Source organism: Eulemur rufifrons, chromosome 21 (genome assembly GCF_041146395.1).
Source record: "Eulemur rufifrons isolate Redbay chromosome 21, OSU_ERuf_1, whole genome shotgun sequence".
In the NCBI taxonomy this organism is placed as follows: domain Eukaryota; kingdom Metazoa; phylum Chordata; class Mammalia; order Primates; family Lemuridae; genus Eulemur; species Eulemur rufifrons.
This window is the reverse complement of record NC_091003.1, coordinates 15,360,413-15,386,595: the sequence shown is the minus strand read 5'-3', so window position 1 is coordinate 15,386,595 and position 26,183 is coordinate 15,360,413. Positions and strand designations below refer to the sequence as shown.

At 51.8% G+C, this 26,183-nt stretch overlaps 1 protein-coding gene across 1 annotated transcript; it reads right to left on the bottom strand.

The window, feature by feature from the left end:
* Positions 1–149: 149 nt before the first annotated feature.
* TCHP (trichoplein keratin filament binding) lies at positions 150–13,770 on the bottom strand. Its single transcript, XM_069497058.1, has 13 exons — positions 13,709–13,770; positions 12,172–12,359; positions 10,901–11,111; positions 10,265–10,321; positions 8,196–8,264; positions 7,446–7,619; positions 6,499–6,611; positions 6,292–6,358; positions 4,724–4,896; positions 3,855–3,936; positions 2,302–2,487; positions 1,634–1,777; positions 150–626 (listed from the first exon to the last, which is right to left on the bottom strand). The coding sequence occupies exons 2-13, from the start codon at positions 12,357–12,359 to the stop codon at positions 594–596; spliced, it is 1,497 nt and encodes a 498-aa protein (XP_069353159.1). The 5' UTR covers positions 13,709–13,770; the 3' UTR covers positions 150–593.
* Positions 13,771–26,183: the final 12,413 nt, after the last annotated feature.

Sequence of the window (26,183 nt, the reverse complement as noted above, 5' to 3'; positions counted from 1 at the left end):
AACTGTTTCAGGGCTCTAATTTGTTCATAGTTCTTTTCTTCCAGAATACAAAAGATATGATCCTTTTGGGACCAGTAAATTAATAAACCCTGAAATAAACTATACCAAGACCTACAAAAGTTTGTTCTCAATAGAATAAATATCAACTTTAAAAAACTGAAAAATGTCCCTCGTATCTCTAGCTGGAGTCTTTACTGGAGGTTGACAATGAAGGGTGAGACAATAGGAAACCATGTACCCTGTGATGGGATACTACTTTACTTGTGGCTCTCAACGTTGATCTAGAATTTTACATTATTTATAAATCTGTCACAAGACTACTCGACAGCACTGTAAACGTGCTTATATAAGACCCTTCTTTTTTCCTGGGTAAGAAAGGCAGAAAGGGCCTCTTGCAGGGTACCGCGTATCCGCAGCACCTTACTGTCTGGCCACACCCTCAGTGCTTTTGACGACAAACCTCAACAGGCATCGCTGAACTATTTGAGGGTGCCCTCAACACGGACGACCAAGAGAACGTCGTCCAACTGTCCGGCAGCCGAGTGTCAAATGTCTCAGCATCCTTGTTCTCTGTGCTTACGGGACCAGTGAAGTCAGTTCCAAGCAATTTTGGGATGTCCGTAAGGCTGAGAAAGGAAAGAAACATAAGACCGGTCAGACAACAGTCTCTAGAGCACTGAGAATTAACCTCATTTTAAGTAAGAGCTAAAAAGCACAATATAAATGGCTATTTTCATTTATAGTTGAAAAAACTTTGACCCTAAGCCATCAATGAGGCATTTTATAACTGTTTGGTTTTTTTTTTAAAGTACCAGCCCAAAGAAACATTTTCACATGTGCTCTGTAGAAGCCTGATCCTGAGACACTCAGTGATCCGTGGTCAAGTGCGGTTAGAAAATGCTGTTCCCTGCACCCGAGAGTCACAGCGTGTTGGGCTGCTACACCCCACAGCAGATGGAGGGCCTGCCCTAACTTTGTTTCACTCGGTTTCCCAGTTATCTGACCACCAAGGAGCCTGCCCTCTTTCTGCAGCACGTGTCCTGGGGACGCACTTTAGAGCACCAAGTGGCCCTGGGCAAGGGTGGGCAGAGGCAACAAGCCTGGTGTGCCCTCAGCGCCCGGGTGCTTCAGTCACAGCTCCCTTGGGAGGAGCTGGCAGCCTTTGCTTCTCCGTGCTCCCTGCACGGGGGGTCACGCACGTACTCTTGAGAGACAGGGAAAGAGACACACACGCAGGAAGAGGGAGGGATCAGATGCGGGGGAAAGGAGGAAAGGAGGGATACGGGTCTCCTGTTCACATGGCTGTACTCTCTGAACAGCTGTCACCTCTCGACAGCTGTGGCCGCAACTCTCAACTTGCTCTGTCCTTAAACAGGGTGGACACACCACTTAGCCGGCAGGAGCCAGAGCAAGATCACCTCCAAGGCTGTCTGAGGCCCAACCAAGGACTGAACAAGACTGTGTGTCAAGGTTCTCTACGAGCTGGGAAAGAGATGCAAGAGGAGAGGAGCAAGGAACGACCTGGAAAGCTGGAGAGCAGAGCTGAGCACAGAGCGACGGACAGGCCCAGAGGAACGGGGCCAGACTGAGTCTGGCTCAGCTGTGGTGGCCTGTCCCCTGGCAGGCCCCCTACCTTAGGCCGGTAGCCCTGCTCAGCCATCGTCTTTGCCTCCTGCTGCAGCAGGGCGTTGGTGAGCTGCTCTGCCTGTCTGGCCTCCTCCTCTTCCTCCTCCTCCTCCTGGTCTGCTTCCCAGGCCTGCAGCTGGCGCTCCGCGACCTGGACACCAAGAGCAAAGTTAGCGTGAGACAAGGCGCATGGCGCAGAGCCCTGCCTCTGATCAGGAGAGGGGGCCTGGGGTCCTACCCTGGCTGGAGACCAGAGCCAAGCAACGGCGATGGCAATGCCACTGGGAAAGGTTGTGTGTACCGTACCACGCACCTTGTCAAAAGCTCTGGGTGAGGCTGTGTGTTTGGAAGACAATTTTGTGTTATGTATTAGATACTGAATGGAACAGATAGAGAACTGTGGCCCAGTAAGCCAACTGCCAACAGATGCAGCAATAATGCCAGCCTGGTGCCACCCGCGAGAGACAGGTGACCCGGAGTGGAGCTGAGCCACAAACAAGAAGGTCAGGACTTCAGCGGGAAATAGGAGGCGGCACTGGCTGTCAACTGCCAGCGAGCTCTGGGAGGCAGCAGGGGCCTGTGCACTCCGCCCTACGGTGATGCGAGGGCCACGGCAGGGCCTGCTGCCTCCAGGGTCCCCTGCTGAGGCTGCTCCCGCCGCTGGGCGCAGCCTACCTGAGCTTCCAGCTCCTGTTTCCTGGCCGATTTCAGTCCTTCACGCTCCTCTTTCTCACGGCGAGCTGACTCTCTTGCCTCCTCAAGACTTTGGATGAGTTGCTCCCTGTGTTTTAGGGATTCCTCCTGTGCCCGTCGGTTTTGTTCAATCTTCTCTTGTATTTGTTGTTGTCTCCCTGTCAGAACCTATCCTCAGCAGAGAGGAGGAGGAGAATTTGAGTCTGACTCTAACAGATACCCATTCTGCAAGCCTTGGACAGGCTGCAGCTGTACCAAGACCCAGCCCGATTCTCGGGCCTCAGGCCTCAGCATGCCAGAGGGAGGCCCCGACGACAGGATTTTGTCCCGTTGATGTTGGCCACGTTTGCCAGGATACATGAGGCGTTTCCCACCCACCCCCAACACACAGACTGTATACAGATTTTGTGCTACTGAGACAGCTGAGCACCAGAGAGATTAGCGGAGTCGGGCCGAAGCCCTCTCCCCAGGGCAGAGAAACTTTGCAGTGACAAGGTGCATTGCCCCCCACTCTGCCAGGTTCTGAGAAGCAGAAGAAAACCACAAGGCACACAGATAAGGAGAGGGAGAGTCTGGGTCACTCCCCTGACCTTTTGGATTTAAATCTGCTCAAAGCAGCAGAACCCTGCCGTGTTTCAGACTGAGACCCAGAGCACCGTGATGGCCCACCACCAGCCCGGACCGCAGTCAGGAGTCGGGACCCAGAAGGGAGGCAGCCACCTCACCACCCAGCAGCTGTGCTGGCGGCAGGGCACGTAAAGGGGTCACAACCAGGAGGGAAATTTAAATGGAGAAAACCAAAAGCTGCTCGAGAATACCTGATATTCCCAACAGTGAAAAATCCCCAACTGGGACCCAGTTTCCCAAGGATTCCAAAACACAGCAAGCTGGCAGACACGACACAGTTCTCACTTTAAACCGCTTTAAAATAACTTTCAATACGTGGATGATGGAGACCGTCTTCCCCCAGCAGATTTCCTTGTGACTGGGGTGTGTCTCGCACACAGAGAAGGAGAACAGTGACGCTCTGCAGGTCCCGCCTGTCCCCGAGCCCAGGGAAGAAACTGCGCTCTGGAAAAGCCTCGTGCACCAAGACGCTCCCGCAGCGTGTAAGTAGCGGCTCAGAACTAGGAAAAACCCAGAACACCCACAAGGCAAACTAGGGCACACTGGGATGGCACAGGACTGTCTATGGTGCGGCCGTGAGACAGTGTTCACAAAGGGGTGACAGCAGGTCAGAGTGCCTGAAGTCACACAGCAAGTATGATAAAAAAAAAAAAAAATACGTAGGAGAAAACCACAAGCCTAGAAGGGAATCAAGTAATCGGGGCCGTGGAGATGACGGGGCTCTGGGGACATTTTTCGTGTTTACCTTGCTGTACTTCCGAATGTTTTTCTAAGAAGCTTGTAATTACTTTTCTAATGATATTCGAAGCCCACTTAAAATGACCAGAGTCAGACTCTGTTCCCAGAACAACTCCCAGACACCTGCCCGGGACCCGACGACCGGCCCCCTCCGGCGCCGCTGGGATTACCTCGTGCATCAGTCTGTCCCTCGCGCTCCGCTCTCGGGCCCACTCTGCCTCTCTCTTTTCCCACATCTCCTTGGCCTCCTCCCTGGGCAAACACAAAAGGGATGACAGCAAGCTCCTTCCCACCCCGGGCTGCGTGGTGCACGTCTTCCGCGGGGCCAACCTGCAAATCCACTTAGCTACGTGCTATCGTAAGATGACAGCTGAGGACGGCATTCACAGAAAGGGTGTTAAGTTACCTTCCTAGTATCCCATCTCCTCACAAGAACACCTGTGACAACCTGCACTGCAGCCACTTAACACTGAGGTGACTGAAACCACCAGGACGCGGAGAGGAGGCGGCACGGCCTGTGCCCGAGCCCATCACCGCACGGCTCGGGCCACCACCAGCTCACCTGGCCAAGCGAGTGCCCTCAAGTCCCCGTGTCCCACGTCCCGCCACGTGGCTGGATGTCAGGATTCAGTAAGGACCGTAAAGCACTTAGCACAGTGTCTGGCAGCTGTGAGTGCTCAATGTATGTTACCTATTGATTATTTCAAGCTACTAGTTTAATTCTTAGGGCCTAGGCCCATTTTTATAGACCTAAGAGGCATTCAACATCTCCATAATTAATAAACATTTCCGTTCAGATCTCTAAGCTTTTAGATGAACAGATCATTCTCTAAACCTTAATGATTTCCACCTTAAATGCCGTAAGGGCAACACCACCACAAGCCAGGTCCCTTAGCAAAGATGTGTTCCTTAGCATGATGGACAAATCAGCAGGGACAGACACTTCACTAACAGGTGACCCTCCTGGTGGCCTGAAGGCATTTCAAGGTACCACACTGGAGGCCAGGAGTGTCCCGCCCAGACCGCTGCCACCTCTCACCTCAGCAGCATCTGCAGCTCCGCCTCCCGCGCCTTCTCCAGCTGCAGCTGCTCCTCGATGACCTGCTTCATCCAGACCACGTCGGCCGCGGCCTGCTCCCTCCTGGCCAGGTGCATACGCTGGTTCTCACCCTCCTTCTCCAGCAGCGCCTGCAGGATCCGCTTGTCTGCCTCCTGCAGCCAGCGGGGACGGCACGTGAGTGGGCGGGACAGAGCCCTTCTGCCGCTGCGACCTACAGAGAAGCCCACCCTCCTGCCCGCCCCTTTGCTTTCTGCAGGGACATCTGTGACCCTTCACAATGTTCGCAACATGGAGATGGGAAGATGTTGGATTGTCCTGGAACAGACCAGGGATCATCACATAGGGATGGTTTAGACACTGTACAAGCCCAGGAGCTCTTCTCTGGCTGCAGGGAGAGACCCCAGGCCCTTGGACACGTCCGGCAGCACAGCTGTTTAGAACACACCTTGGCAGCAATTCCACTTCTAAGAATGCAGACTGCAGGGACACAAATGCACAAAGATACATGCACAAAATGCCCACTGCAGCCTTTCTGTGAGAGGGAGAAACCGGAAACAGCCCAAAGGCCCACTGGCAGGGAATTAGCTACTGTGTGTTAACACATCTCCACAGTGGAACCTGGGAAAGGACGAGGGAAAGACGTCCTAAGGGAAAAGCTGACAGTGACGCCGCTCTCCGTCATCTGCCCTGACCGCGGCAGGCGGGGAGCAGCGGGGGACTTGGGTGTGCTGGCGCTCTGGTCCCATCTCAGTGAGGGAGCTCATGGGAGTACGTACAGAAACACGGAGTAGCTACGAAAAGGACCACGTTCAATCTAAGTACAATGATCTTTTTAATAATTAGAGATTTACTGTTAAATATGCCGAGGAATGCAGCTTCAATTACACTTTGAAACAACCCAAAAAACCCCGCCTCTGCATGAGCGTGTGTGTGAATACATCTAGAAGGATATGCACCAACAGGGACACCTCTGGGGAGGGGCAGAGACTGCAGGGGCTGCTCAAGAACGAAATCTCATTTTGTGCTGTTTTTCTTTTCTTTTCTTTTTTGAGACAGAGTCTCATTCTGTTGCCTGGGCTAGAGTGAGTGCCATGGCGTCAGCCCAGATCACAGCAACCTCAAACTCCTGGGCTCAAGTGATCCTCTGCCTCAGCCTCCCAAGTAGCTGGGACTACAAGTGTGCACCATCACGCCTGGCTAAGTTTTTGTTTCTGTTTTTAGTTGCCCGGCTAAATTTTTCTAGTTTTTTTAGTAGAGACAGGGTGTCACTCTTGCTCAGGCTGGTCTTGAACTCCTGATCTCAAGCAATCCTCCCACCTCAGCCTCCCAGAGTGCTGGGATTACAGGCGTGAGCCGCCGTACCCGGCCAATACAGCACTAACTATACTCAGCATGCTGTCCATTAGATCCCCAGAACTTACCTCCCCATTCCCCTGACCCCTCAACTTTGTCTTTTGATTCTCACGAGAATGCGCTCATATACTAAGCAGTGAAAACATTTTTTTCAAAAGAGTGCAAAGACAGCCAGGCTGTCTCTTCAGACTTACCAGTTCCTCCTGGATCTGCTGTGTCCGTCTGTTGAGCTGTGCATTATACTGATGTCTCAGAAAGCGCCTAAAAGTGAGTAAAATGCGGTTTGCCTTCAGTATCTTACAAAGAACGAAACGGCGGTTAGACGACTGCTTACAACAGGCTTTCTGCGTTCAGAGACGCCAATCCCAAGTCTGAGAACCAGAGGCCCTTCCCACACCTACCCCAGCTCCGCCTTCTGCCGGAAGGCTGCCCTCTGCTTCCTCTCTTCCTCCAGCCTCTCCAGCTCCCACCGCTGCTTCAGCAGATTCTCCTGCTCCTTCTTCAGTTTGGTGGCCTGTGGTTACAATGACGGGAAACCCGGCTGCAATCTGAGATCGTAGGAATCAGATCTTCCTCCGTCCTTGCCTCCATTTTTGGCAGACACTTCACGACGCGGGTGGCCTGGGTGCCCTGGTGATCACGATGCCCTCCCACCTCTGCGGCTCTGAGCCCCTCGGCCCATTCGTTCCATCTCAGCCGAGCCGCTTCCTACCACAGCCCTTCCCAGCTCCATGCTCTGAGCTCCCACAGGACCCGCTGCTGGTCCATGCTGACAGTCACCGACTGTCTGCCCGCCTGACACGGCCCCGCCTTGAGGCCAGGACTGGGGGTTTTGCTCAGACTCAGTCTCTCCCTTCCAGCCCAGTGCTTAGCACCTGGGATAGGCAGTGGGCAGTAAGTGTCGAGTTACTGAATCACTTGGGCCGGGGGAAGGGGTGAGGGGTCAGAGGAGCACGGGGCTTCCCTCATGTGAATGGGAAGAGCCAGCCCTCTCAGACAAACCATGCACAGTGTTCTCAAAAGACGGCCTCCTGGACCAAAAGCCCTCACAGTTTATGCCTTGAGACCCAACACCTGCTGGCCATGGAGAGCTGGGCGCTAGACCATGTGACTAGGTCATGTCTGCTCAACATACTGGAACATCCAAGGTCTGAAAAGTCTCTCCAACAGCAGGTCTCTAAACGCATCTAAGAGAACAAGCACTGTCTCATCAACGTAGGAGGGGGATGCACGTGAGAACAGAACCCAGCTGCTGCTGCCCTTTGCAGAGTCACCGCTCCCTGCTATGAGGCCTAAGGGCCCGTTTTATCCTAACGGGCAGCTGCAGGGAGGAGGGGCCCGCGCTCACCTCCACCTCCTTCAGCTTCAGCTCCTCCATCTGCTGCCGCAGCGCCTCGGCCTGCAGCTTATCCTCTAGTTGCCGCCGCTCCTCTTCCGCTCTCATCCGCTCGAGCGCTTCCCTTCGGGCCCTTTCGTATTCATTTTCATACCGTTTCTTCTCTTGCTCTTCCGTGGCTTCTTGCTACAAGGGGCCAAACGAACCTGGAGGTCAGTATCCGTACCATTCGGCCAGCAAGGGCCAACTCCCTCCAGCAGGCCGCAGGGCCCGGGCAGCAAGTGCCACGTGGCAGTGCCACCCTGGGGTTGGGTGCGTCTTCCTGGGCTTGAGTGACACTTCCCCCAGAGACCAGGGGAGGGTCTCAATGTCAGGATTCCTCCTCCTCCAACAAAATACTTTGCAGAGATGTGACGGGTGCATGGAAGCGTGGACGCTTGTCCCCAGAGGTGCCACTGTAAGCCAGGCTGGAGAGTTTATGATGCGAATTTCATCAAAAGAGCAACAGAGATGCCCTTAAAGACACTTGCTGCACCTACTACCTCCCAGCCCCAGTCGCCTGGCATTACTCTGAGCCGGGTATGATGACATAGGATTCTAGTACGTGTAAGAGCAAACTTCAGTTTTAACACGTGCCAGATAAACTGAGAAAGTCTCTTCCTCAACTGGCGTCATTCATATTGAAAACAGGAAACAAATTCAAAGACACGGAGACAGTCACACTACAGCATGCGGGGCTATTTCCGGAGTGACATACCACACCTGTTTTTTTTCTTCTTTCTGCGTTTCCCAACAGTTTACCACATGCTTCTTGTGAAGGTCCAGCTCGATCTGAGGGTGAGAATGGGGAGAATATTAATGTCCTCACCGGTTCCTTGGACAGATGTTCGCTGTGGGGGACAGTGCTGCCTTCTGTGCCACACACTGGAACGCGGCCATGACTTCCCCTTTCGAGGACCCAGATGGCTCAGGTGTCCAGTAAGGGAGCACGGAGTGATGCCGACATACACAGTCTGGGCACAAGTCAATCCGAGAGCCAAAGGACCAGGCACTTCTAAACCAATCACTCGAGTTGGAACAAGTAACAGAGACTTTTCTCCTAGTGGCCCTGGGGTTGAGTGGGAAGCATGTCAGCAGACACCGGAATGGAAACAAAGTTTCACAGGCCACCTCTGCTCGGTCTACAGCATGCCAAGCCCCAGGTCCAGGAAGACAGCTAGGTGAGAGGCAGACTCCACCCTTGCCTGGCTCCCCGCAGTTTCCTGTGCAAAGCGGTAACTACAGAAATAAGCAGTCACTGTTCCGAGTGATACACTAGTAGTTGTGACAAGTTTGGAGCCATCAGTAAGAGAACCGAGAGTAGAGAATCTTCTATATCAGAATTGAATTGCAACACTCCATCCAAAAGCTTTTATTTGGGAAATTGCTTAAAATTTCTTTCCTGTTTACAACCGTGAACATCTACAACTATCTTGAATGTTTTGTTTTGTTTTGTTTTGTTTTTTTTGACAGTCTCACTCTGTTGCCTGGGCCTAGCTCACAGCAACCTCAAACTCCTGGGCTCAAGCGATCCTCCTGCCTCAGCCTCCCGAGTAGCTGGGACTACAGGCACGTGCCACCACGCCCGGCTAATTTTTTCTATACTTAGTACAGACAGGGTCTCGCTCTTGCTCAGGCTGGTTTCAAACTCCTGAGCTCAAGCTATCCTCCCACTTTAGCCTCCCAGCGTGCTAGGATTACAGGTGTGAGTCACTACACCTAGCCAGTCTTGAATGTTCTGAACAAATCTTTCTGAGTAAACAGGCCAGGGAGTCCTTGCACAGGTTGGTACTAAATGCACAATACTCAAAAGCACCTAGATGCTTCATGACGTCGTGTCTGGCAATTTCTAAATGTAACTACAAACACAGAAAGTAACAGAACCGAATGTATGCAAAAACTAAGTTAAAATAAATCAATGGTATCAGTGATGGGACCATCTCCCTCCAACCTTATATCTGCTGAATGACGCCACCCTCTCTCCTGCAGCTTCGTCCTCCCATCTCCTGCCACCCCAGTTCAGGCCTTTGCCATCACTCGGCTGGGCTGCTACAGCCCCTCAACTGGCATCACCCCCACACACCCCGACACTGCTGCCAGAGGGAGCTCTTTGAAGTGCAGCTGGGCTCCCATGCGCCCCTGCTTAAAGTTGTCTAGGAGACCCCCAGCGCCCCTGGGGAAGGCCACACAAGGCTGTCCTGCATCTAGCACCATCTACCTTACCTCGCTGGCCTCAGCTCTTGGGGCTCCCCCTCCCTATCTGACATCCCAGCCTCACCCAGGCCATTTGCAGCTCCCTGGACTTGCTCTGCTCTCGTGTCTCAGTCCCGGTTCTTGCACAGTCACATCTATCTAGAACATCCTCTCCTCACCTCCATACCCTCAAGTAACACCCCACGTCCTTCCAAACTCCTCCACCCCAGCAACTCCTTTGGGACGCCTCCCTGACCCCGGACTGGGGGAGTACAGGGCCCTCCGCCCATCTTGCCAGGCAGCCAGCACCCTGCATCCTGCACTGACGAGCTGCCCGCTCTCCCCTGCTGGACAGCGAGCTCCTTGAGAGCAGGGACCACGTCTAATCTCCACGCAGCAGAGGTCCCATTAGCATTTGTTCAACAGAGTGCAGCGCTCCGCGCAGGCCGCATCAGATCCGTGTGGTGCTCTTTTCAGGTGGCTGGGGTTGCCCTCCTCTGTCTCAACCCAGTAAAAGATGCAGTTGAAAAAAAGAAAAAATGTCTGGAAACATGATTTCATCTACTTGGGCAAATCAATGGAAGGTTCTGGATTGTTACCTCTCGAAGTTTCGGGTCGTTGTTCTTCCAGTGTTCATACAGAAGCTGTTCAGCAATCTACCAAGAAAACACCAAAAGGGAAGTTTGATGTCGTTTTTCATATCCATGCACATTTCAGATGATGCACGGTGGAAGGCAGCTCGGGCTCAGGGGACCTCCGCTCACACGCTGTCACTGCGCTTGCTGTTCAAGCTGCCTGCCTTGCACCCACAGCTCTGGGAGCTGGACTGCTGAGCAGAACCGGAAGGCACCGACAAGTGACTCTTACAATCGGTGACAAAAAGGGGGAAAAATCTGATGCTACAGATGGGTCCCTTCTAGGGGGTCTCAGAATATAGCAGGCTGAAAAACACAGACTGGTGCTCACTGTTCCACACAACCACTTTGGAAGATAAATATACCAGTCCCAGACCTTTGTGGGACCACAGAGCTGGAATAAAGAAAAAGGACTTGGACGTGAGGATTTAAGGGGCCAAACAGAATAAACTCATCCAAAACACATTCCCTGCACGAGAGTAAGCATTTTCCCCACCGGCATCTCAGGACTGGAGCGCCCAGGAGTGACCCCTTCTGCAACACCGACAGGGCAGGGATGCTCCTGGCCCACAGCCTCCTGAAGGTCTGTGGGAAGCTTACCAGTTTCCTGTGCTCTTCTCGGGCTGATTTGAGATTCCTGTGCTGCTCCCAGAGTCTTCTTTCCCGAGAGTTCATGCTCAGCCTCAGCTCCTCCAGCTCTCTGGCCAGCAGGTCCTGCTCCTCCAGCATGAGCTGCCTGAGTTTCTCTCGTCGGGCCTCCAGACTCTTCCTCTTCTCCTCCTTCATCTTCTCCCGCTGATAGGCATGCATGCTGGGCGAGAGGGAGCCCACGATAAATCAGTCGTGCTACAGCCACAGGGAGAATGCTCTGCTGTGTGGGCAAAAGAGGCTGACATAGACATATCATGGTGACATGGCAAGGTGTCCCCCAGCCAAAGGGAAGAGAGCAGGTCACAGAATAGCATATGAATAGAAAATCTTGGGCTGGGTACCGTGGCTCATGCCTGTAATCCTAGCACTCTGGGAGGCCGAGGCGGGAGGATCACTCGAGGTCAGGAGTTTGAGACCAGCCTCAACAAGAGCAAGAACCCGTCTCTACTAAAAATAGAAAGAAATTAGCCGGGCAACTAAAAATAGAAAAGGTTAGCTGGGAGTGGTGGTGCATGCCTATAGTCCCAGCTACTCGGGAGGTTGAGGCAGGAGGATCGTTTCAGCCCAGGAGTTTGAGGTTGCTGTGAGCTAGACTGAAGCCACAGCACTCTAGCCTGGGCAACAGAGCGAGACTCTGTCTCAAAAAGAAAAAGAAAAGAAAATCTTGTTTTTGCAAAAAGAAAATGAATGGGTGGTTTTATATTACTTATCACGTAAATCCTACAAAGTAGGTTCTGTTTTAGTTCCACTTTACTGATGAGGAAATTGAGGCTCATTCATGCAGCAAGAGACACAGGATTTCTGTCTAGGTCTGTCTGACTCCAACCCTATGCTTTTAACTCCCATGTTTTCACAGGTATTTCTATAAAAATGGTGGTACGTGTGTGTGTGTGTATATTTAAACGCAAACACAAGTGGGAAGAAGCATGAAAGCATATGCACCAGACTGTTGACGGTGGCTCTCTCTGGGGATGAGACATTATAAGGAGGCTTCCAGATTCGACCACATAACACTTCTGTATCATTTTATCTTTTTCAGTGTGACTATGTTACTTCACTGAGGATCTTTTTTTAAAATTTCCAGCTGGAAAAACATCCCCCTGCAGGTAATCCATGCCCAAGAAAACATGCAGTCAAGCCACACTCCCTGGATCCTTAAGGCTGCATCCGACCAGCCAGCGGCCCCCACCCTAGCCAGCCGGCAGCCACTGCACAGTTACCTCCGCTGGTAGGAGGTTGTGGAGCTCCATTCTGCCTGTTTGGAGCTGCAGATGTCAGACGTCCTGAAGTAGCGGCTGTTCTCATCCCACTGCTGCCGCAGCCGGGCCTCCTGCTCTCGCTGTCGCGCCATCTGCTGACTCAGGAGCCTCCGGCTGCACCAGTAGGAGGGCAGTGTGGGGAGAGCCATCTGAGGACAGGAATGGCAGGAAAATGAGCCAACTGCTAACTCCAGGAACCCTCACAAGCTTTGAAGGAGTGGTCCTCACCCTCAGACTGCACAGTGGAATCACTTAAAAAAAAAAAAAGAAAAAAACCTCACATTTGGGCCCCACTCCAGACCAGTTAAATCAAAAAATCTTACAGTGGGGCCCAGGCATCAGTATTTTTAAAATGAATTGTCACCAGGACTGCAAATCGTCAATTTTAATAAACCTGGACTGCAGCCGGTGTGGGCCAGCCATCATCAAGGACACAATGGACAAAGACAGGGATCGTCCTAGCAATGCTAGTCTAGGAACACCGGGGACTTTTATGCTCTGCTTAAAATAACAGGGACAATAACTTAGTAATCACTAGCAATAATTAAGCGCCAAACACTCAACATATGTGAATTGTTTCATTGGTACAATCACCTCATTATTTAGCAGGTGGGGAAACTTAAGTGCACAAAGGTGAAGGGACTTGTCAGAATCACAAAGCCCAGAAGGAAGAGAAAACGAGAGCTGGGATCCTAGTTCACGTCAGTCTGAGACCAGAGCCCAGGCTCCATACACTGCAAAAGGCTGCCTGTTGGGAGGGACACACCCTGGCAGCCCCCAGGGAGGGGGCTCACCGTAGCCTGGGTGTCACACTTGCAAGTATTTCGGGCTACCAAGAAGGGCAAACCCTTCATCTTACAGATGGAAGAAACAGAGACTCAGAGAGAGGAATCAACTTAACCAGAGTCACGGGGCAATAAGGGGACACAGCTGGAGCCTTGAAAGCAGACAGCAGAATCACTCCAGATGCCATCCCCCTCACCCGACCCAAAAGCTGCCCCAATGTGCAGGGTCTACACAGTGCTTGGCTAGGAACGTCTGTTCAACGCGCGAACACGCCTGGGTCCCGACAAAAATCTCAGAGTTCTTCAGGTCGTGGGGACAAATAATCTCGTCTGTGGGCCAAATACCGGCGGACTGCCAATGTGTCACCTCTGTCTTGGAGCTGTGGCAGGCCTAACCTAGTCTTTTGCTCGTCCCGTAAAGCTGACAGTGGGCAAATCTTTGTACCGAGAGTCAAAAACTTAAGATTCCGGTCCCAGATTGGCCACCAAAAAGCGGGGCTGCTCCCTGAACAAGTCGCATCCCTCTCTCAGCCTGGACATCCGCAGCCGACGAAAGGGGTTACAGAGGAAAGCGTCGGACCCAGCTCCCGGGCCCCCAAGCGCCTGAGCTCGAGTCCCCGGACTCCCGCCCGCGTTCCAGCCAGCGCGGGCCGCCTGTGGCAGGGCCCTGCGAGTCCCCACTCCAAAGCCGGCTTCTGGCCTTCCCGACTCACGTTCCTCTGCGCCCCGGAGTTTCCGAAGAGTCCCCGGGCCCGAGCTCCAGCACGCCCGGACTCTGCCGGCCAGTCCTTCTGCCTCCCTCGCAAACCGCGCTGCCGCAGCGCCGGCCGTTTCCGCGTTCGTTGCTCCGGCAACGGGCCCGACGACGGAGCGTCGCGAGGGCCAAGCCGCCTTCAGCGCGATACCAGACGCGCAGAGAAGGGAAAGGGGACCGTGTTTTTTCTCTGGCGCCCCCTCGTGGTGGGCGGGAGATCAACCGCACACGCCGCCAGTCTTTGAAATAGGCAAGGTGGGAAGAAAAGAATCCATTGAGGACACAAAATCCAGAGTGGTGGTTACCTGGGGGGCATGAAGGTGAAGGGGAGGGCAGAAACCAAGGGGATAAGACAGGATGAGAATCACCTGGGGGGCTCTTAGCATCCAGGTGCGCAGACCGACCCCAGACAAATGCCCGCAGGCTCCCCGAGAGCGTCTGTTTTTCACAGTTCTCCAGGTGCTTTCAATGAGCAGCCTGGGCTGAGAGCAGGCAGATGGCACACGTTTTTGGTAACTTTCTATTGTAGTCTTATATTGGTGTGGGGTTCTAGGGTGTTCATTCCATTGGCGTGTTTTATAACTCACGTGGGCTACATGTATTATTTTATGTATCAACTATTCCGTTAAAAAGGAAAGAAAAATATTCCCTCATTCATTCTCTTCTCTTTCGTTTTCCCATTCTTCATTTTTTCTTCCCTTCCTTCCTCCGTATTCTATGCTTTTCTCTGTTTTTCCCGGATGCAGTGTGGGATCAGCTTCCAACCGACTCGTGCTAGTGTGTGGTCTTGGGCAGGTCACTTCATCTCTCTGTGCCTCGGTTTCCCCATCTGTGAAAGGAGAGTAACTCCTTCCTTTCTGGGGTGGTATAGTGATGCTTTCTAGGGTCGCCCGTGTGGGAGTAAATGGTTTAAACGAAGCACCCCCCAGGAGCAGAGTGTCTGATGCCTCCCAGGTGAGCATGAACTTGAGCTTTCTTTCCCATTTCCTTTTGGTCGGCACATGTTTACTCAGGGTCTGCCCCGGCCTCTACAGGAGAGTCCCCACGGTTGCCCTCTCGTGAGTCCCTACCCACTTAGCCAAACTCATGGCCACTCTTCCATGTTGTGTCCCCAGTGGACAGGAAGGGCAGCAACCCACTGTAACCAACCCAGCAAGGACCACCCAACAGAGGAGCCCAGTACTCGCTGACGGGACCCCGAGTGTGATAGGAACATGAGAAATATGGGAATTGGGTGGAAGGAGACCTGTCCTCAGGTACTGATTTTATGCCTGTTGGGCAAGGCCACTCCACTCTCTGGGCCTCAGTGTTCTCATCTGTATAATGGCCAAAACGACCAAATATACTCCACTAGTGGGACTCTAGGGTTTAGGGCTTGACCAGCCTGCCAGAGTGCAACCATTCCCAAGTGGCCTCATCCTGGAAGCCTGAAGTCTCCAGGCCATGGCCTCTGGGCCTCTTCTGTGGAACAGGCATCCTCAGGGGCCCTCCCCAGTTCAACTTTTAACCCCATGATTACACAGCTGCTGCTTATAGCTCATTAAGCATCTTTACAAGTATTTTTTCCTTCGTTCCTCCCAGACATTGTATGAGATATTTTATTGTCCCCATTTTAGAGTTGCCTAAACTGAGCCTCAGAGAGGTAGCATCACCTGCCCGAGGAACCACAGCTGATAGGTGGTCGAGCCAGGATTTGAATCCAGTTCCATTTGATTCCAGGGCCTGGGGCTTCTCGCTGCACCACGAGGGCAGGGCTCACTATGTCCCCTGCTGCAGTCCCAGTGCCTGATACTTGGTGGGCACTCAATATTTCTTGAGAATGAAAAAGTGAGTAGGTCCCCAACTTTAATTCCCTTCTCCTCCTTTTCCAAAAGAAAAAGGAAAATACGGTGTTGAGAGACGATAAAAAGAAAGAAAAGGAGCTAACGTTTCCTGAATACCTTCTACGCGCCAGATGCTTTGAGATATGTCACCTTGTCTGAGCCTCCCTCCAACCTGGGAGGGAGCTGTTCCTGCCTCCACTTTGCAGATGAAGACACTGAGGCTCTGACAGTGAAATTTTCAGTGACAGGCCAATGACAATGGCCCTCAGAGGGCTGAAAGGGGATGCCCTGGCGGGGAACCCTCAGGTTCGGAGGTGCTGCTCTCGGACTTGTGTCTTTGGGTGTCCTAGCACAGGAGGAGAAAACAGGAATGGGGAGAGGGGGTGACGACATGGGAGCAGCTCTCTAGTCACTGAGACGGGACAGTGCCAGAGGCCATGTGATGCCGTCACTTAATTAGCAGGTGGCATTCTCAAGGCATGTCTGGCTACACTGGGTTTTCGTGACATTTCAACATCAACCACTCGGGCTTCTCTCTTCATACCTGGACTGGGCTTCTCACCCTCCCTGAAGGCGACATTGCAGAAGTAGACGGCCATGGTGCTCAGAGACCCTGGGGCTGCTAGGCTGCCTCTCAGAGCCCCAGCTCTGCGCTGTAATAATAATAACAACAGGAATATTAAGCAATGTAAGCATCTAGGAGAACAAAGTATACATAGAAGGACTCTCACCCAAAACAGTGGGTATCGCAAAGGGGCAGGATTAGGAGTGATTTTCATTTTTATTTCTGAGTTTATAGTTTTATGAAGGTCACGGTTACTTACGTAATTTCCCTTCAATAAAACACTGGTCGATTAATCATAACAACCTGCGTTTCCATCACGCTTCATACTTTCTGAGGTGCTGCCATGCACGAGTGACGCTGACCCTGGCCGCACATGGGGATCACCTGGGGAGCTTTCTAAAATCCCGACGTCCATCAGTCCCCGCAACGGAAGTTTTCGTTAGTGAGGGATGGGACCTGGGCATGTGCGTTTCTTAATAAACTTTTTATTTCAGTGTAGTTTTTGAGTTACAGGAACATTGCAAAGACGGGCCTGGCTCAGTGGCTCACGACTGTAATCCTAGCACTCCGGGAGGCCGAGGCGGGAAGATCGCTTGAGGCCAGAAGTTCAAGACCAGCCTGAGCAAGAGTGAGATCCCATCTCCACAAAAAAAATAGAAAAATTAGCCGAGTGTGGTGGCATGTGCCTGTAGTCCCAGCCACTCAGGAGGCTGAGGTGGGAGGATCGATGGAGCCCAGGAGTTTGAGGTTACAGTGAGCTGTGATGACACCACTGCAGTCCAGCTGGGGTGACAGAGACCCTGTCTCCAAAAAAAAAAAAAGAAAAGAAAAATTGCAAAGATAGGATGGAGCGTTTGCATGCACTCCACACCAGTTTCCTCTGTTATTAATATTAATACCTTACATACAGTATATTCTTCTGTAGGACAGAAGTCCGACATGGGTCTCATGGGGTTAAGATCAAGGTGTCAGCAGGGCTGTGTTCGTCTCTGGAGGCTCTCGGGCAGAGTGGGTTTCTTTGCCTTGGCTGGCTTAGGGAAGCTGCCACCCCCCGGGCTCACAGCCCCTGGCTCCGTCTCCACAGCCAGCAGCGTAGCGTCTCCCTCTGACTCTTCAGTAACCGCGTCTCCCTTGGCCCACAGCCAGCAAACTTCTTCACTTGCAAGGATCCGTGTGCCCGCCTGGATCATTCAGGGTGACCTCCCCGTCTCCAGGTGTTTGACCTTAATTACATCTGCCCAGCCCGTTTGGCCATGTCAGGTAACGTACCCACAATTCCTGGGGATGAGAAGGTGACATCATTGGAGGTCATTTTTCCACCCTCACCGTGGTTCGCTTGTAGTTATCGTCCCTCGATTGTATTTGTTTCTGCACCTGGACGCTGCCCCAGAACGTGTCCCTGCAAGCACCTGCAGAGGCAGGCGGGCAGAGCCTGTTCTCACCCACCCCCACCTACCTGGCAGACGCTCCCCTTGGAATCCAGAGTGACAAGGGGCCACGGGGGATCTCTGGGAACAAGTTACAGTCTCCTGGCCGACAGCACTCAACTCATCCTTCCCAACGTAGAGATCACCACCCTGAGAGAGACCTGTGTGGGGAAGCCTGCCCTTGGTGGCCTTCTCTGGGTATGTGGCCGGGACCTCCTGTTGGACGCCTTACCTGCAAATCAGGGGAGCTCATCAGAACTTGTTCTAACAGGCCTGCTCCTAGGTGCAGAGGAGGCTAGAAAGGGAATTCTGTTCCAGAATCTTCCATTCAGAGCTTTCAGGTGGCTCAACCTGTTCTCCATCTGCTACTGTAATGGCACTAACATATTTTTGGCATCAATATTATTGTTCCGGACCAGCCTGCTAGGAAGAATGAGGCCTCTGACTAGCTTGGAATTATTTCCAATCTCTGAGCTTCAGCTTTCTCATTGATAAAATGGGGCGAATAGTACTGGTTTGTCATCAACGGCTCCCTTAGCCGGACACAACTGGACACGTTATCGGCACTTGGTCTGTGGCAGTTGTTGGTATAATTGCCACCATGCTGACGATTTTCTGCATGGTGCCTATCTCAATAAATGGGTTTAGTTCCCTTTTTTTTTTTTTTTTTTTGAGACAGAGTCTTGCTCTGTTGCCCAGGCTAGAGTGCCATGGCATCAGCCTAGCTCACAGCAACCTCAAACTCCTGGGCTCAAGCAATCCTCCCGCCTCAGCCTCCCAAGTAGCTGGGACTACAGGCATGTGCCACCATGCCCGACTAGTTTTTTCTATATGTATTTTTAGCTGTCCAGATCATTTCTTTCTATTTTTAGTAGAGACGGGGTCTCGCTCTTGCTCAGGCTGGTCTCGAACTCCTGAGCTCAAAGGATCCGCCCGCCTCGGCCTCCCAGAGTGCCAGGATTAACATGTGTGAGCCACCGCGCCAGGCCTAGTTCCCTTTCTCCTAAAGGAAGGACCTGGGAAATTGCTGCCTACTTGCTCACCACCGGCTGCTGAGTAGCCATTCCCCCAATGTCCCTGCTGAAGCTGCGCCCTGATTGGGGTGTTGGGGTGTCTACCCTCTTTCCATGCATGGTTCAAGGTGAATCCCGAGTTGTCCAAGCCAGCTGTGGTGGAACCATGCTCCTTGTGAGTGACTGGGCTGGGAGCGGGCTTGAAGCCCAGTTCTACCCAATGACACCTGAGGGACATCTGCCGGGGGGAATGGTTGCACTGGGTGTTGTCCTGTCTGCACGGGACCTGTGTACGGTTGCAGCTGTCATTTCACCAGGAGGAAGCCACATGACATGGCCTTTCAAAGAGTAAAATGAAGGAAGAAACTGGTCCTTAAAGATGATATCAAATACAGAATCAACCCACCCCAGTGGCCTCCACCTCATGGCTTGGGATTCCTTTCTAGAAGGTAAAATAAAGGATCGTAGTGCTTAAGTCATTTTTCAGTCACCAGGGAGCATTGCCATTCATAGACTTTTCTAGAACAGCATTGTTCAATGTGTAATGACTATTTGGGGTGGGGGTAAAATACACATAGTATAGAATTCACCTTTTAACAATTTTTAAGTGCGCAACCATTAAGCGCATTCACAATGTTCACCACCATCCCAAGTGTAATTACCCCACCTGGGGAACCGTGGTGAATTCTTACCATTTTATGTTGCCAAGGATCCCTTTGGGATATGAGTTGGCCTTTCTCATACAAGAAGCAGGGCTCAGTCACCCTTGACATGGTTTCCATTTCTCCACCTTCCCCAAGGTGGTCAACCCGGATGCCTGCCTTGTACAAGCCCTCCTGGTAACCACCTCCCCATGGGGCGGCCAGAGAAACCTACCTGGCTTGCCCCACTGACTCCCCTGCGGGGATGGCACAGATAAGCCACGGTGACCCCGTCTCGGTCATAGCATGACCTCCTGCAACTCATACCTGTTTGCTTGAAATCCACCATCTAAGCTGGGCGCAGTGCCTCACGCCTATAATCCCAGCACTTTGGGAGGCTGAGGAGGGAGGATCGCTTGAGGCCAGGAGTTCAAGACCAGCCTGGGCAACATAGCAAGACCCTACCTCTACCTAAATTTTTTTTAAATAACCAGGCATGGTGGCACACGCCTGGAGTCCCAGCTACTCAGGAGGCTGAGGCAGGAGGATCACTTGAGCCCAGGAGTTGAAGGCTGCAGTGAGCTATGATTGCACCACTGCACTCCAGCCTGGGCGGCAGAGCGAGACCCTGTCTTAAAACAAAAATCACCAGTTATAACTCCCAGTGGGAAACCTGCTTAGGTAACACCCTGAACCTCAGTAAAGGCTTTGGCCAATGAGTCCCTCACTCTCTCTCTCTTGCTCCCCAGCCACTAGCTGAGCACACGTGTCCCAGACGGCTCCCCCTTCCTGCCGGCCCTCCAAGGCATGCTGCTTACTGTCTTCTGTCTGGGCTGCATAAGTAATACACCGCTCCTGTTAATTCCTCTTTTGTTGTGCTGTCTCCTCCTTGTCTCCCTTGACTGACACGCCCAAATCCAGCTCCCCTCCCAGTCCGAGCTCTCCCAGAGAGCGGCTGTATTGGTGGGAATAAACTGGGCGTCAGTCGGTATAAACAAGTTTCCTGCGAGAGGGACGCCTAGTCACGAGTTGGACACTTAGGCATTAAGTAAAGGATAAAGGATAAAGAAGGATCCCATGAAAGGCACGCTGCAAACACCCACGACCACCTCCCCGGGAGCCTGGGCGGGACAGGGCTAGAGTTTACAGCCCGTCTCCGGACCAGACTGGAGGAGAAACACAACAGGGAGTGATGTAAAAGCTTCCTCCCCAGACCTGCTGAGTTCTTTCTCCCCGGGAGAGAGTGACCATCAGTGACAAGTTCCCCTGCTGGACCTGCTGCTCACCACAGTTTGCGACCCACGTGCCCCAGCTCGGTGGTGCTCACCCATCCAAATCCTTCGCTTTATAGAGGGAGAACCGAGGCCCAGGGAGGGGGAGGGCGTGCGGGAGGAGGGAGGTGGCAGAACCAGCGCCACTAGCGAAAGCAGCTGGTAGCCTCGAGCACGCAGGTGGAAACTGACATCACAGAGAACAGGAGACTCGGCCAACACCTGCTTAGCAGGTGTCGAACATTGATTGTCCTGTGACCGGGTGACCTCCCTTCATCCTTGCAGTGTCTCTAGGAGGTATGAGCAACTGTAACCCCACTTTTCAGGTGGGGAAACTGAGGCTCAGCATGCTTGAGCAGAGCACTCTCATGGCCTTCACAGGGAATCAGGATCCCTAGCCCAAAGGCAATGCCAGGTCCCTTCTACTGGGCTGACAGGTATGAGCACAGTCCACCAAAATGGGACGTGGAGCCAGCTCTGTGTTTTCTACGACTTTCCTTCACAGACACCCGCTGGCCATCCCCGGATGACAGAGAGCCTCCACTTTCTAAGTTCCTATGTTTAAGGTGACTGGTAGATGATGCCAGACCAGCTCCATCCTCTGCTCACCCTTGAACCTTCCATGGCTACCCATTTCCCTCAGCATGAAGCCCACACCATGAACGAACCACTGGACTTGGCCCAGTCTGGCCCATGCCAACCTCACCAGCCACACTGGCCTTTCCTTTAACTCTCATCACCACCAGTTCTGCCACGCTTTTCCCTCCGCCTGGAAGGCCCTTCCCCTCTGCTAACTCCTACTCAAACTTCAGGTCCCAGCATAAATGTCCCTTCCTCTGAGAAGCCCTCCCTGATCCCCTCTGACTAGATCAAGTCACTTGGTCTCAGAACACACTGCATTTTTCTTCCATAGCATTCATTGCAGCATTAACTAAATAATTTTTAAATATTAACACCTCCCCCTACTAGTCTGTGAACTTCATGACAACAGGGACTTTGCTGTCTCATCTCCTGCTGTGTGCCCCAGCCTCTGCTGTACCCTTTTGGTACACAGTAGGTGCTTAATAAATATTTAGTGAATGAATGAATGAAACTATGACCAGTGGGGCATTACCCCAAGTGCCCTCATGATGGGGGTGCAGGGGAGTGGCTGGGGGACCCTGCTCTGCGGGAGAGGCTTGTCACAGAACCCGGACAATGAGCCACGACCGGTTCCTTAGCGTGAAGTTCAGTCCCTGTTGAGCAAGAACCTGGAATGTTCCCAGACTCATATACTGGCTTCAAAGAGCCTTTCTTCCCCGAGGAAAGCGTCACCACTAGGCCCTGTCGCCTTGGACTCTCTTCTACTCCACCCTCATCTGGTCACTAAATACTCCGGTTACTGGCCAGGGGGGTGGAGAAAGGCCAGCTGTCGATGGTGGCAGGGGAAAGGGCCACGACCCCCAAGATCACCACTGGAGTTAGAAGGCACACGCATCCACAGAATTCATCCTGCCAGATCTATTTACTTAACAGATGGGGAAACTGAGGCCCAAACCAAGAACTAGGGACTTGAAACCAGTCGATGACAGAGTTAGGAGGAGATCTGGCATCCCCTGACAGGTCAGCCCTGGTGCTTCCTACTTCACTGACTCCCCTGCTTTCACCCAGAATTACTGGGAGCTGGGGAGGGCATTTCTGTGATCATCAACGTCCTCATCTTCAGCATCTTCCTGTGACTTAGGTCTAGTGCCAGTCTTTGTCCCAGGTAGAATCCTAAATGTGCTGTCCCCTTGAATATCCTCCTGGATGCTTTGAAGGAGATGTTATAAGGATTCTCATTTTACCACCGAGGTGCTGAGGCTCAGAGAGGTTCTATCATTTGCCCAGGGTCACACAGCTGGGAGTACGAGAGCCGGAGTTTGATCCCAAGTCTATCAGACTCCAGAGTCTGTGCTCAGATCTGCTCCCTCGTGTCCTCATTTTTGGATGCCGGGAGGCAGTACCTGCTTCATTGCTGTTACAATACGGGGGGCTGTGAGTTCTTTGAGCGAGGGCCACCTGGGACCCCCCATTGTCTGGCAAAACCGGGTCTAAGAGAGAAGCTCCAGTCGTGACGGCGGAACTGAATGGAATGAAAAACAGCCAGCTTTCTTCATTTTTATATTTCTCCAATTTGATGACAATGGCGCTTCGCCGTGACACTGTCTTGGGATGGTGACATGGTCAGGTTTCCTTGGAACATTTTTTTCACCTCCTGCCCCTGTGGACACGAGGATGAGATGGTATTTCCTCCTCCTCTCCACTCTGTGCTGCTTCAGTGACCAAAATACTATTGTCATCCAGTCATTGAAAAAATCTTCAAATATTTGGCTGCAACCTGCTTGGCTGTTTCCCGGGACGGCAGCGAGGGGCCCACTGGGGCGTGTGACCTCACGTTCCCCAGGGAGAAGCGCCGGAGCAGGCAGGTTGGCAGGGAGGCTCAGAGGAGTTGGCTCAACAAAGCCCATTTGGCACCTTCGATCCTGCGGAAAACGTGCCAGCTGGAGCGATGACGTCACTGGAATCAATGACTCCCACGATTGCCGGTCCTGGGTAGAAATAACGTAATAAATAGATCCATAATGGCCACGCCATTCATCGGAGGGCTGGCTGCCGGCCTGGCTTACATTATCCCATTGAAACCTCCCATCAGCCCTGGGAGGGAGTCACCATTGCTGCTGTCCTGATTCCGCAGAGGACACACGAGGGAAGACACACACACACACACACACACACACACACGCATATGCATGCATGCGCACACACGCAAAGCTCTTGTGAAGATGGAGGCAGGTACTGGAGGGATGTGGCCATGAGCCAAGGAACATCTGGAGCCACCAGAAGCTGGAAGGGACAAGGAACGGGTTTTCTCTTTTCCAGAACCTTCTGAGAGAGTGTGGTCTGGCCGACACCATGATTTTGCCCCAGTGATATACTGATTCTGGACTTCCAGCCTCCAGAAGTATGAGAGCTTAAATTTCGGTTGATTTAACTCGCCGAGTGTGTGGTCTTGTGTTACAGCAGCCACAGGAAACTCATACAGGACGTGATATGCCCCAGGCCACACAGCTAGAGAGTGGAGGTGTTTGTCGGGCTCTACACATAGTAAGTATTCAATAAATGTTAGCTGTGATTGTTATTATTACTTTGCTGCAATGGAGAGGCTGAGTTTATAGGATGAACTGTCAAAAAGACCGTGAACTTGGCCTACATTATTCATCCCAACAGACGCTACTGGGAAAAGACAGTCCGTGTAACCAGGATCGGGTGATTCAGCTGGGGAAGATGTTATTAACACTGGGTGGAGCTGATTCAGGAAAATGATGAAACTTTGCAGGGTGAATACCTCGCCCCCACTGAGTCAATCCCAACCACTAGAATTAACTCCATTGTCAAGTTCATCCTGCAAATCAGTTGGAGAGGGGGTTTGCAACTCATGGAGACAGACGTGTGGTGGCCCAACCATTGTTGCATATGGGGGGTTGGCGAAATAAGGAAACGTATGGAAAACAATGGGAACACCAGGTTCCTCGGTTCAGGAGAAGAACTACAAATATGGAAAGGGAGAAAAGTAGAATTAGCCCTGTGGCGTTAGATGGAATCGGATCTATCAGGGTGAAAAACTATGGTTTCCAATATAGACAGATGACACAGAAACATGCACCTAGGTGTACGAGTGTGTGTGTGTGTATAAAACTCTGTCCACTGAGAAGATCTAGGAGCAGTGACACCCCAATAACGAGCACATCTAGATCTTGGTTTCTAAATACCATTCTCCACTAAAAGGCTCTTTGGGGAACTGGCTGATTTCAGGACTAGGGGAGGGAAAGTACAAGATAAGTCCAGAGGCCGGGCGCTGTGGCTCATGCCTGTAATCCTAGCACTTTGGGAGGCCGAGGCGGGAGGATCGCTCGAGGCCAGGAGTTAAAGACAAGCCTGAGCAATAGCAAGACCCCTGTCTCTACAAAAAACAGAAAAATTAGCCAAGGGAGGTGGCCTGTGCCTGTAGTCCCAGCTTCTCACGAGGCTGAGGCAGGAGGATCATTTGAGGCCAGGAGTTTGAAGTTGCAGTGAGCTGTGATGATGCCACTGCACCCCAATGCCGGGTGACAGTGTGAGACCCTGTCTCAGAAAAAAAAAAAAAAAAGATAAGTCTGGAATTTCTTGTGCCAGAGTGTAAGGAATTCCTTAAAGAATAATGGGGACCTGTTGACAAAATACAGAAGCCAGCTTGGAGAGGCTATCACAGGCCAAATCTGGGACAATTTGAGCACCCAAACAAATCGTAATAGTAATGGATTTGAACCCATGGAATCATGAATCCACACAAGGTAAATAAATAAATGGAAAGTTTGATGAGAGTTGGTGTATTTATCTCATGTCAAAGTACTTCCCTATGAAATATTTAGGAATTTCAAAGAGGAAGAGAGCAGCTTTACAATGGAGACCCCTGGAAGACACCCCCTGTATTCAAGTGATCAAAGTTAAGATCTTCAATGATGGAGCAAATCAAAATCATGTGCCATCTGCTATGATACAGTGAGGACACGGCATCGCTCCTGCAATCGTTTGTGATGCTCGGAATCCACAACCGCATCTAATCTAAGACGCACAACCTCAATCTAATTGCGAGGAGCCACCCAGCAAACCCAAACTGAGGGACATTCCACAAAGTAACCGTCTTGTCCTCTTCAAAAGTGTCAAGGTCATTGGTGTACAGGAAAGACTAAGGAACTGTTCCAAACTGAAGGAGACTCAAGAAACTGGACAACTGGGGTCCTGAACTGGACCCTCATCTACAAAAGACATTATTGGGACAAATGGCAAACTTTGAATAAGGTCTGAGAATTAGGTGATACATGCATCAGCGTTAATTTCCTGCATTGACGGATGTATTATGATTCTGTAGGGGAGCGTCCTTGTTTGGGAGGAAATACACATTAAAGTGTGCAGGGTGACGGGGCATTGTGTCACCAAGTTATACTCAAATGGTTCAGGAAAAAAATGTTATTTGTGTTATACTTGTAACTTTTCTATAAGCTTGAGATTGTGTCAATAGAAAAAAGAAAGAAAGAAATGTTTGGTGTGGCCTCTTAAAATTTGAATTAGTTGCTGACATTTAAAAATTAAGCAATTTTGACCTACAAATCTAGGTTTCTGGTTTCCCCTGGGGAATATGAAAAGCTGATGATCCTAGCCAATGACTAGCCCAGTGATAGCCTAATAGTGTGCTTTAGATGGGCTACGGGACCCCAGTTCTCCAAAGTCCCCACTCCTCATTATGTCATACCTAGCCCACAGCCTCCATTTATGCTACCAGCCTGGCCCCTGTCATAGCTATGGAAAGGCAAGAGCAGGCACTGAACACATCTGTTGGATGGATGGATGGGCGGGTGGATGGATGGGTGGATGGATGGATGGGCGGATGGATGGATGGGTGGATGGATGGAAGGGTGGATGGATGGATGGGTGGATGGATGGATAGATGGATAGATGGAGGAAAAAGACACTCCATTAACCCAGCAAGGACCTATCTCAGCATATCAAGCCTGTGTTCTATGGGAAGATGCTTCTTGTATCAGCCATAGTTTCTGAATAGTTACGCTGGAATGGAGCAAGTTGAGAAATCAGGGTGTTGTCTGATGCCAGAGGTCCCCATGTAGGCTGTGATCT